The sequence below is a fragment of the Trachypithecus francoisi genome, unplaced genomic scaffold (genome assembly GCF_009764315.1).
Source record: "Trachypithecus francoisi isolate TF-2019V2 unplaced genomic scaffold, Tfra_2.0 Lachesis_group9, whole genome shotgun sequence".
In the NCBI taxonomy this organism is placed as follows: domain Eukaryota; kingdom Metazoa; phylum Chordata; class Mammalia; order Primates; family Cercopithecidae; genus Trachypithecus; species Trachypithecus francoisi.
In genome coordinates, this window is record NW_022681474.1 from 30,227,398 (window position 1) to 30,239,896 (window position 12,499).

At 37.3% G+C, this 12,499-nt stretch overlaps 1 protein-coding gene across 3 annotated transcripts in view; it reads right to left on the reverse strand.

Annotated features, from left to right (window-relative positions):
* ARMC4 (armadillo repeat containing 4) overlaps positions 1-12,499 on the reverse strand; it is a 206,319-nt gene that overhangs the window by 173,670 nt on the left and 20,150 nt on the right. For 2 of the 3 annotated variants that reach the window (XM_033208995.1, XM_033208996.1), the window contains 2 exons: positions 6,123-6,328; positions 3,958-4,056 (listed from right to left, as the gene is read on the reverse strand). The exons of the other annotated variant lie outside the window; for it this stretch is intronic. In XM_033208995.1, the coding sequence (XP_033064886.1) occupies positions 3,958-4,056; positions 6,123-6,328 (305 nt within the window). The remainder of the gene's footprint in view (positions 1-3,957; positions 4,057-6,122; positions 6,329-12,499) is intronic. 3 annotated transcript variants of the gene reach the window in all.

The window sequence follows — 12,499 nt, forward strand, 5'->3', positions numbered from 1 at the left end:
TAATTCCAGGAAATGGCAGTAGCAGTAGCTTGATAGAGAGGAGGCAACAGTCAGTGAGACTGAAACCACGGAGTGTGTAGGCCAAGATTTGGTACTGGTCTTCCTCTTGGGGTTTCAGGTTTTTCAAATGATGATTGGACGTAGGATGAAAGTGATAGTAAGTCAATGTCAAAGTTGTCAGTAAACATGGATCCATAGAAAACAGCAACCAGGAAAGACAGAGGGTTACATCAGCCTCATAGGAAAGGAGGTCTAAGCTGAAGAGGAAGGTAGTTTGAAGCAATAAAGAGGAGATTTCTGCTTATGGTCCCCATGCCCTGTATTTTTACACATGCCCTGTACAGTTACACAGGGCCTGGGAAAAGAAGATCTGAAGGAGAATCGCTGCTGTCATGGAAAAGTTTCAATAAATGCAAGAAGGAGACAGTGGAGGCTTTGGTGCATAGGGTGAGGATATAAGGAAATTCATTTCCTAATAGTATGAGGGGGGTCAAGGAAAAAATTTAGAAGAAAGAGCAAAGTGGAAGAATGATTCATTTGGGATACTGCAGAGCAAGACAGGGATGAGAGTCCAGGAGGAGACAGGACTCATTAGGGTTTGCATTTAGAGTGGTGTCCATGGGTAAGAGAAACCCAAGAATCCTGCCAGCCACCCCCTGGAGTAGTGTATTCATTCTGGGTTCCCATTAATCTTTAGAAAATGTATCTGGGTCCCCAGTAATCCATAAAAGGGTTATTGACACCCTACACAGCGTAAACCTGGAGTGAAATCAACCAGGGCTGAAAACGGGCCATCTGCAGATGTTTAACTTGGATTTACAAAAATAGAATTAGTGGAATCACGATCATTGTGCTCTAATTATAAAAAGACTTATGAGAAAGTACACTTTATTCCTCATCGCTCTAGAAGTTTCTAACTCAACATTAAGCTCATGGGCAAGGACTAGTCCATTTAAGCCTTCATGCTCATGTCTAATTCATTCTCATTTTCTTTGTTTCTCTCCCTTCTCTGCTGTCTCCAACTCCCAGTGGGTTCTCGTGCATAAAAGTCTTTTCTAGTCTATTCCATTTTGGAGCATAGAAAGAGGATGGACAATTTTTAAATTTTATTAATTTGTAAGATTCCATGATTCTCTTAACTTCTTACAGGTTTTTTGGCACAGAAAACCAATTTTTGCACTTCCAAAAGCCAATTTGTGTGTAAAACACTATGATTATGCTCTCTGGACCATGGAACAGGGAAAGCCTGAATTGAAGCATCTGTTCCCATTTAATGAGACACCAGAGTGAAGTTTCTAATAAATCAGGTCTATTCAAGAAGTGACTAAAACTTAACTCAAAGATTCCAGATTGAAGCATATAGTAGAATACACCTAAATTCTTTGGGAAAAGCCTAAATTTACCTTCCCTTAGCCTAACAAGCTCCTGGAGTTGAGGGCAGAGTGAATTAGGTCTACCCAGTCACTCCACAATCCCATTTTACAAAGCAGCGCCCCAAAGAAAAGCTGTCTCTTTTTTTTCCCAATTGATGAATCCTTTGATAGCTAACTTTAAAGTATTTTTCCTATTTGATATGATTCTTCCAATCCTGTCCCATGGCAACTGTAAAGTCAGGAGGTAAAAAGAAGCAAACATCAATGTTGAATTGATCTACAAACTGCACCTTAAGAAATACTTCTCTACCACAGAATTCTATCCACTTAGGCAAGATTAGACCCAGAGAAATTTCATTTTTATCATTGAGTAATAGCTGTTGCTTGGATACATTACAACTTTACCTTATCTATTACCCTAAGCTCCCTAGCTCACTAAAAATTGAAATACTTTCGGCCCAGTATCTATTTCAGGAAAGATGAAGTAGATATACTTTTCCCTATTTCCCCCACCAAGTACAACTAAAAATCTGGATGTTGTAAATAAAACAAACATAAAGTGACTCTGAAAGGTAAAGAAAAAGAAGAGGACTACCTAGGGATCTGAAGACCTGTGGATCAACATAGTGGTGCATTCCCTGGGTTTTCTTTTTCTCATTCATCCTAGACTGGGTACTAGAAAAGGCAGCAAAGCAGAAACTCCAGGAGGTGCAGGCAAATAAAGGACCTAAGAAAGTCCTGCTCTGTCTAATTCTAAGGGTCAGAAAAGGAAAGCCTAATAAGACAGAAAATGTTTAGACAACAAATGATCTATGTCAGTCAAGACCACAGATAACAGCATGGCCCAAATCTACCTCTTACAGCAAAGGCCAAGTGAAGAGCCTAGGGTTCCACCTTTATCAGACTGTAAGAAAGCACTGCAACCCACCTGCTGGGGTGGCCTCAGAGAAGGCCTGACAGAGAGTCAGATGCTCACTACCTCATGGTAAAAATGAAGTCACTCCCCAAACTGTGATGTCAGTAGAGCCCACAGACAAACCAAGGACTCCCCCATCACACTGTTCAGCTGGTATCAGCAGAGGCATAGGTGGAGCATGAACTCCCACTACCCTCCAGAAATAATGAGGACTCCTTTGCCTGACCCTCCAGGCATCAATGAAGGCCTATGGGAAAATCTGCCATTTCAATTCCTCACCAGCCTGGAGAAGCAACACATACCTCATCCTGCCAATATGGGAGCAGAGAAGGCCTTCTAAAATATAAGATTTAGGCCGGGGCAGTGGCTCACATCTGTAATCCCAGCACTTTGGGAGGCCGAGGCAGGCAGATCACTTGAGGTCAGGAGTTCAAGATCAGCCTGGCCAACAAGGCAAAACCCCGTATCTACTAAAAATAAAAAAATTAGCTGGATGTGGTAGTGCACTCCTGTAATCACAACTACTCAGGAGGCTGAGGCAGAAGAACTGCTTGAACTCAGGAGGTGGAGGTTGCAGTGAACCGAGATTGCACTACTGCACTCCAGCCTGGGTGACAGACAAGACTCTGTCTCAAATAAATAAATCAATAATTTAAATAAGATCCAGAGTCTCATAATAACCAAAATGACTACATTTCAACTGAAAATTATTTGTCATACCAAGAATGGAGAAGATCTCATCTTAAATGAGAAAAGACAATTTTAAAATGCCAATATCAAGGTGATGGAGATGTATGAATTATCTGACAAAGATATGAAAGCCTCACCATCGTAACAATATTTCAACAAGCAATATGAACATGTTTGAAACAAATGAAAAAAATAGAAAGTCTCAGCAAAGAAACAGAAGATAGAAAAGAAAAACCAAACGGAAATTTTGGAACTAAAAATCGTAAGTGAAATTAAAAACTCACTGAATGAAATTAGCAGAAGAATAGGAGAGAAGAAAAAATAAATGAACATGAAGATGGAACAACAGAATTGGCTCAATCTGAACAACCTAGAGAAAAAAGTAACTGAAAAAACCAATGAACGCAGCCTCAAGGACCTATGAGATTGTTACAAAAGTGCTAATATCCACCACTCTGAAGCTAATAGAAGTGGCTGACCCTTATTTTCCAGACATGTCACCTTTTTTGTCAAACTGAAAATGAAATAAGAAGTTTACTAGTTGGCCTCATGTTTAATTTTTAATTGTTTTCATTAGCAATAACTTACACCACTTCAAAATCGGCAGTCATTTGTGATCAGCAAAGGGAGGCTCAGACAGATGACATAACTTTGCCAGGACATGATTGTTCAGAGGCAAGACATCAGTTAGGAGCCCAGTGTTCCTAAACTTAGTTCACTGCTCTTTGCATTAAACACATTTCTTTTCCCACAGTCAACTAATACTAGTAAATCACTGTATTTCGGGTAACTCTGCATTAGAAGAATATCTTGAAAAAGTATTTAAAGAAATCCGGTGTGACCACTTTTACTAACATTTCTAGTAACTGTCAGTGTAAACATCTTGGGATCCTAACAGTAAGAATGGCATTAATTTGCATGCTCAGTAGCCCACTGAGGGTGGCTTTAGGGAACTTGTCATGCTGACCAGAAACATACCGAAGTAATTGTGCTCTTCCGTGTGAAACAGATGGTCTTGATTTTTCAAGTCTTCCTGTGCGTTTGTCCTCTTGGATTTCTTTTGCTGAGCCTTTGCTTCTAAAAAATATGTACAAATATATCAGCTTTATCACTTTTTGCTAATTAATGAAAAATAAAAAACGGCAATGTAGATATATACTCCATTATTTCCATGTGCTCAAATGATGTGTGTTCCTGACAGATGTGTGATTCTGACACTTAGAGTTGTCTCACTCTTTCAGCACAGCCCTATGTTTTACATATCGAAGAAACTTTCTGTCCAGCACCTAGGAACAGGTCTTCACAGACTGCCACTGTTGGTGTGAATCCTGCACCCAATGCCTTCTACTCTAGGTACGTATCACCCCCAATTATAGTTGTCTATTTTCTTATCTTCCCTACTCAACATTGCAACAGGGCTTGCACCTGGTTTTCCAGGTATTCGCAGGCTTTGCATAGTCCTTGACATTCTGTGTCCTCCCTTCAATACCTGCTAAGGAATCTCATGCTTGAAAGAGTAAGCATATGGAAAAAGCAGTATTTTAAAACTCACTTGCCAGTTAACAGAGTTGCCCATGCATTTTTCATTTTCACATTGACTCTTTCAAACAGAGGCACAAAAGTCAAACACTCCCAAATTGATGAGAATCAATCAGAGGAGCTAGTGTCTCCCCTCTCCATAGGACTCCGTTCTTCAAACAGCTCTCTGGGTTTGCTTCCAAAACACAATCACCCTGTGGTTCTCAGAATCCCTGCAGGAGAAGGTGCCCATGTGATCAACCAGGGGCCAGTTCTTAACCCAAAACTGGGACAACATAGAATATCACTTATAGGCCACGACTTGTAAACTATTTGTTAAATTTTAAAAAGTGGGCAGGGTGCAGTGGCTCACACCTGTAATCCCAGCACTTTGGGAGGCCAAAGTGGGTGGATTGAGCTCAGGAGTTTGAGACTAGCCTGGCCAACATGGCAAAACCCCATCTCTACTAAAAATATAAAAATTAACCAGGCATGGTGTCACACACCTGTAATCCCAGCTACTCGGGAGGCTGAGGCAAGGGAATCACTTGAACCCAAGAGTCGGAGGTTGCAGTGAGTCAAGTTCGTGCCACTGCAGCCTGGGTGACAGCAAGACTCTGCCGAAAGGAAGGAAGGAAGGAAGGAAGGAAGGAAGGAAGGAAGGAAGGAAGGAAGGAAGGAAACTAGCTCTAGGTGTTTCAGACTGCCCCAGCATTTAAGTAGCATTGGCCCTCGATTTTTGCTTTGATGCCTGTCTATAGAGGGTCCTAATCGGCACTGTTTTGTGTATTTCGTACATTCATCAAGCCGGTGTCCACTTTATATAGGCCCATTCATATTTTTGAGACTCTAGCCTTTTCATAGTATTAAAGTTCTGTTAAAAGAGAAGACATTCTCTCTATGACAGTTTCCCTGCTTAACTCCATACAATTTTCACCATTCCACATTCTCCTAGTGTTTACTTAACTAGGTCTCTACCATGATTTTTACATTTCCCCTATGACTTTTCCAAGTGTTTTATCATCTTATCTGCATATTATTTGTCCTGACTCACCAACTATATGAAAGTGAATTGTTCTTCTCTTCCCTTCATGGTGCTACACACACAAATTCTATCAAATCTTTCCTCTTGGAATACAAAGAGGAACAGAAAGGAATCCAACCTGTGCCTTGGAAGGACATGTAAATATCTACTCAGTATTTTTCCATTATAAAATAAAGTTCTGGCCGGACGCAGTGACTCATGCCTGTAATCCCAGCATTTTGGGAGGATGAGGTGAGCAGATCACTTGAGGTCAGGAGTTTGAGACCAGTCTGGCCAACATGGTGTAACCCTGTCTCTACTAAAATTACAAAAAAAGAAAAAAAATTAGCCAGGTGTGGTGGCACATGCCTGTAATCCCAGTTACTCAGGAGGCTGAGGCAGGAGAATCACCCGAACTCGGGAGGTTGAGGTTGCAGTGAGCCGAGATTGCACCACTGCACTCCTGTCTGGGCAACAGAGCAAGACTCCATCTCAAAAAAAAAATTAATTAATTTAATTAAATTAAATAAAGTTCTGTGAAAAATTAGGTGAATATGGTTACTAAAGATGCATCTGAAAACAAATGCAATTGTCTACATACTCTTTGTAATTAACAGTGGTCTTCCAGTTTAAGCTTGGTTCCCATCTCTTGGTCGTTTGATTCCTCCCGAAATTAATTTGGTTCTTCTCCAGTGACCTCTTGTCTGAACCAGAAATGTCTTTGCGGAAGGCAGCTGCTTCTTCCTTCTTGGGGGCTTTGCCCAGCTGATCATTTTCCTTTTGCTGGTCTTCATTGACGCTAATCCCCTTTATTGAAAAAATGAGAATAATTTTTAATGATATCTGAATTATCTAGTGTTCTCTGAAACATTATGCCAGTGGTAAATTCAGGAAAGGAAGTCTCAGGTGCATCTAACTTGTGGTCCTTAGTAACAGCTAAATAAGGGCAGTGTCAAGACTAAGGCTTCTGTTGGAGTTAGGTGGACAGTAACGCAATGTTTTTAAAATCACTCCTCTGTTGCAGCACACACAGGTACAACACCAGGGCTGGACCTGTTCATTCCTCACCACTACCAAAAAATTCAACTAAAACCCTCTATTGACTAAAACACATCATATTTAAATTGCTTGAACCAAAGATAAAGGGAACATCTTGAAAGTAGACAGGTATGACATATTAAACACAGAGGAATGAACATAAGAATTTTAAGAGGCCTCTCATCAGAAACACTGCAAACCAGAGAAAAAGAGAGTAATCTATTTAAAGCACTAAAAAGGAAAAAACAAAAAACCATGTCAAACCAAAATTCTATACTAAGAATAAAACAAAAATCTTTCAAAAATAAAAGCAAAATAAAAACCTTCACAGATGAACAAAAACAGAGAATTAACCAGAAGACCTGTGCTAGAAATGTTAAATAAAATTATTCAGTCAGGAATAAAATCATGCCAGACAGAAACATGAATCTATGCAAAAAATTTGAAAGCTGCAGAAATGGTAAAAATAAATATGCAAGACTTTGTGTATTATTTTTAATCATTCTCACGTATAATTGACTATCTAAAGCAAAAATAGTAACAATGTTTTGAGGGGTTTATGACATGTAGAAATAAAATGTGTAAGGACAATAATACAAAGTACAGGGAGGGGTATTCAAGATATATTGTTGTAAGTTTCTTAAACTATTTGTGAATTTTAGAACCTTACTTAAAGGAGACATGACAAATTCGAGATATATATTATAAGCCAGAGGGCAGCTAAGAAACTTTTAATAAGAAATATACCTAGTAAAGCAATAGCACAAACAAAATGGAATCATTTTAAAAGGCTCAATTCAAAAGGGGTGGAGAAAGGAAAAAAATCACAAAGAACTGATGAAACAGAAAACAAGTAGCAAGACAGTAAATTTAGATTTAATTATATTAGTAGTTACATCAAATGAAAGGCTTTACACACATCAGTTGAATGAGAAATCATCAAATTGGATGAAAAAGGAGACTTAACTATTTGTGGCCTAAAGAAACTATTTTATATGTAAAGATACAAATACATCAGAAGTAAAAGGCTGGAGAAGAATAGTTTATGCAAACAATAATCAAAAGAAAGCAGGAATGGCCATATTAAAAACAGACAATATCGACTCCAAAGCAATAAATAAAATCTAAATAAATATTATTATTTACTGGGACAAAGAGGAGCACACATACTAATAAAGAATCAATTAGCACACAGTCGTAATTGTGTATTCACCAAGCAACAGAACTTCGTTATATATGAAGGCAACACAGAGCTAAAAGGAAACATAGATAAATCCATAATTGATGGACTTCAAAACTCTCTCAGCAATCAATAAAATGAGCAGAAAAAACATCAGTAATGATATAGAAGACCTGAGCAACACAATCAGACAAGTTGGCTTTATGGACATTTAAAAGACACACCTCTCAATAACACCAGAATATAGTCTCCTCAAATGTACAAGGAAAAAAAATCACCAAAATAGATCATATTCTGGGCCATAAAATGAACATTAAAAAGTTTAAAGTAACTAAAATAAAATATCTTAAAACATTGGAATTTAACTAGAAATTGGTAAAAGATCTACAGAAACTCCTCATATATATTGAATAAAAACATCACGTATCAAAATCTGTGGAACAGTCTACACAATGAATGCAGCATGAATTCTCATGGTCAAAAATAATAAATAAATAAATAGGTTAGACAGGCAGATCACTTGAAGCCAGGAGTTCAAGACCAGCCTGGCCAACATGGCAAAACCCCATCTGTGCCAAAAATAAAATAATTTATTTTGGGTTCAGGGGTACAGGTGCAGGTCTGTTATATAGATAAACTCATGTCACAGGGGTTTGCTGTACAGATGATTTAATCATTCAGGTACTAAGCCTAGTATCCAATAGTTATTTTTTCTGATCTTATACACTGATACATTGATTTTGTATCCTGAAACATTACTGAAGTTGTTTATCAGCTAAAGCAGGTTTTGGGCTGAGGATCCCTTGTTTAATATGCTCCAAGTAAAACATTATTCACAACTGAATTCATCAAAATTTCTTCAAATGCAAATATGACTAGATTAAATTAAATGTATCATGACATTTTTTAGAAACTGGAGAAATAAGAGTAAATAAACCCAAAATAAAACCACATAAACATCAAAGTAAAGTAGAAAAGATAAAAATTAAACCTAAAGTTAGCTCCTTGAGAAAATTTAGTAAATCTATAGTCCTATCGTTATAGGTGGATCAAAATTAAAAAACCACAAATGACCAATATTAGGAATGAGAGAGGTAACAATGACTACAAATTCTACAGATATTAAAAAGTCAGTAAGAGAATACTATGAAAAAAGTTTATGCCAATAAATCTGGCAACTTACACCAAATGAAAAAATTTCCTTAAGGACAATCTAATCTACCAAAGCTCCCTCAGGAAGAAATAGACAACGGTATAGTGTCATAACTATCAAATAAATTGAATTTGTAGTTAAAATATTTCCCATAAAGAATATTCCAGGCCCAGATGGCTTTCACCAAACATTTCTACCAAACATTTAATAAACCTACCAACATTTAATAAACCTACCAAACATTTAATAAACAAACAATATTAATTCTATACAAACTCTTCCAAAAAATTGAAGAGAAGATAAAACTTTCCACATCATTCTATAATGTCAATATTACTTCAATACCAAAACCAGACAAAGATACTAAAGAAAACAAAGCTACACACTAATAACTTTATGAATATAGGTGCAAAACTTAACAAAATCTTAGCAGATTAAATCTGATAATGTACATAAAAGATTCAAGTGGGGTTTGTCTCAGAAGTGTAAGGTTGGTTTGTCACTTGAAAAATTAATCAATGTAATTAATCACATTAACAAACTAAAAGAGGAAAAAAACACATGATTCTCTCCACAGTACACAAAGAAACATTTGATAAAATCCAGCATTCATTCCTAATAAAAGTTCTCAATGATTCAGAATAGAAGCCTTAACCTTGTAAATGGTTAGCATCAAACTTAACTGAAAGATTTCCCTGCAATATCAGGAAGAAGAGACCATTTCTATTCAATGTTTTACTGGTGATTGCAGCTAGTGCATTAAGGAAATAAAAAGAAATAAAAAACTGTTGAGACTGGGAAGGAATAGTTGAGATTAGGAAGGAAGAAGTAAGAAAATGATCTTTATTCACTGACAATATCTACATAGAAAACCCTCTGGAATGTACAAACAAGATACTAGAACTAATAAGGGAGTTTAGCAAAATTTCAGGATATAAAATCAGTATACAAAAATCAAGTACATATTTATACAATAGCAACAAATGACTAGAAATAGAAAAGCTAAAACTCATTAACAATAGACCCAAAATATGAAACACAGATAAGTTTCAAAAGAGATGTATAAGACCTGTATATTGAAAGCTATAAAGCACTGGTGAGAGAAATTAAGACCTAAATAAATGAAGAGATATACTATGTTCATGGATTAGAAAACTCAATATTGTTAAGATGCCTATTTTTCCTAAATTCATCTATAAATTCAAGGCAAAAATTCCGTTAGACCTTTTTTAAGAAATTGACATGCTAGCTCCAATATTCTTATGGACATGCGAAAGACCTATAATAGCCAAAAAACTTTTTTAAAGAACACTATTGGAGGATTTAAACTAAACAACTTCAAGACTTATCATAAAGCTACAGTAATCAAGACAGTGTGGTATTGGTGTAAAGATACAGAAATCAAAGTTACAATATGAAGTGTTCAGAAATACATTCACAGACAAATGGACTACTAATTTTTGACAAAGTTATAAAGGTAATTCAGTGGCAAAACAATAGGTTTATTTTTGACAAATGATGCTGGAACAACTAGATAAGCAAAAAAAAAAAAAAAAAATGAACTTTGATCCATACCTCATATACACAAACCAAATTAAAGTGGATCGTAGACATAGATTGGAATGGTAAAATTGAAAAATCTCTAGAAGAAAACATTGGAGAAATTCTTCATTATACTGGGTTTGGAAAAGCATTATAAGATAAAACACTGTAAGGAAAAAATGAGTTGGACTTTATCAAAATTGAAGACACTTGCTCTTTGAAAGACACTGTTTGGAGAATAAAAATACAAGACCCGGCAGGGCACAGTGGCTCACGCCTGTAATCCCAGCACTTTGGGAGGCCAAGTTGGACGGATCATGAGGTAAGGTGATCGAGACCAACCTGGCTAACACGGTGAAATCCCGTCTCTACTAAAAATACAAAAAAAAAAATTAGCCGGGCACAGTGGTGGACGCCTGTAGTCCCAGCTACTCAGAAGGCTGAGGCAGGAGAAAGGTGTGAACCCGGGAGGCGGAGCTTGCAACAAACCAAGATCGCACCACTGCACTCCAGCCTGGGCGACAGAGCGAGACTCCGTCTCAAAAATAAATAAATAAATAAAAAATACAAGACCCAGATTGGGAGGAAATATTTATATTTCATATATCTAACAGAATATATAAGCCAAGAACATAATAAAGATCTGTTGCAACTCAATAAAAAACTGAATATCCCAATGAAAAAATGCACAGAGTCTGAATAGACACTTTACCACATAAGATAATGTGAATGGCCAATAAGCACATGAAAAGATGCATTCAAGAAATGCAAATTAAAACCAAAGGAGATACCAGTACACACCTATTAGAATGCCTGTAGTTAAAGGACTGACCATAATGGTTAGTGATGAGTATGTGGAAGAACTGGGACTCTCATACATTGCCTACACCAATGTAAAATATTACAACCACTATGGAGAGCAGTTTACCGGTTGCTTAAAAAGTTAAACATACAACTACCATATGACCTTACCATTTCATTCTTAGGTTTTTAACCTAGGCACAATGAGACTATATGATCATACAAATCTTTGTATTGTACAAAAATGTTCTTAGTAGTCTTATTTGTAATAGCCCAAAACCTGAAATAACCACACATCCATTAACAGGTAAGTGGATAAACAAATAGTGGCATACCCATACAATGGAATAATACACATCCATAAAAGCAATAAATTAATGATAGATGCAAAAGCATAGATGAATCTCAAAAAGAAACAAAAATCTGCACAAACCATACCACAAAAATTACAGAACACCAAAGAAGATCCTAAAGGTCTCCAAAGAGGGGAAAAAGCCAAAACAGTTTGCGTGGAAATATAAGCCTTTGAAATGCTAACTAAAAATTAATTTCAAATCATTACTCTACAAACAACTGAGAGAAAATAATAAAGGTATTCTCTGACACCCAAATCCTCAATTTTTCCCTCCAATGTGCATCTTTTACTCAGGAGGGTCTACCAAATGATGGGTGCACCAAGAAAAGGAAAACTGGAGCCGGGATGGTGGCTCACACCTGTAATCCCAGCACTTTGGGAGGCTGAGACAGGTGGAACACCTGAGGTTAGGAGTTTGAGACCAGCTTGGCCAACATGCAAAACCCCATCTCTACTAAAAATACAAAAATTAGCCGGCTGTGATGGTGTGTACCTGGAATCCCAGCTACTAGGGAGGTTGAGGAAGAAGAATAGCATGAACTCGGGAGGTGGAGGTTGCAGTGAGCCAAGATCACACCACTGCACTCCAGCCTGGGTGACACAGCAAGACTCCATCTCAAAAAAAGAAAAGAAAAGGAAAACTGAATAGAAGGCAACTTCCTCAACATGCTAAAGGCCATATAGGAAAATCCCATAGCTAACATCAGGCTCAATAGTGAAAGCCTAAAAGTTTTTTAATTAAGATCAGGAGTCAGGCTAGGCATGGTGGCTCACAGCTGTAATCCCAGCATTTTGGGAGGCCGAGGCAGGCAGATTACTTAAGGTCAAGAGTTCGAGACCAGCCTGGCCAACATGGTGAAAACCCATCTCTACTAAAAATCTAAAAATTCACAGAGCATGGTTGCAGGT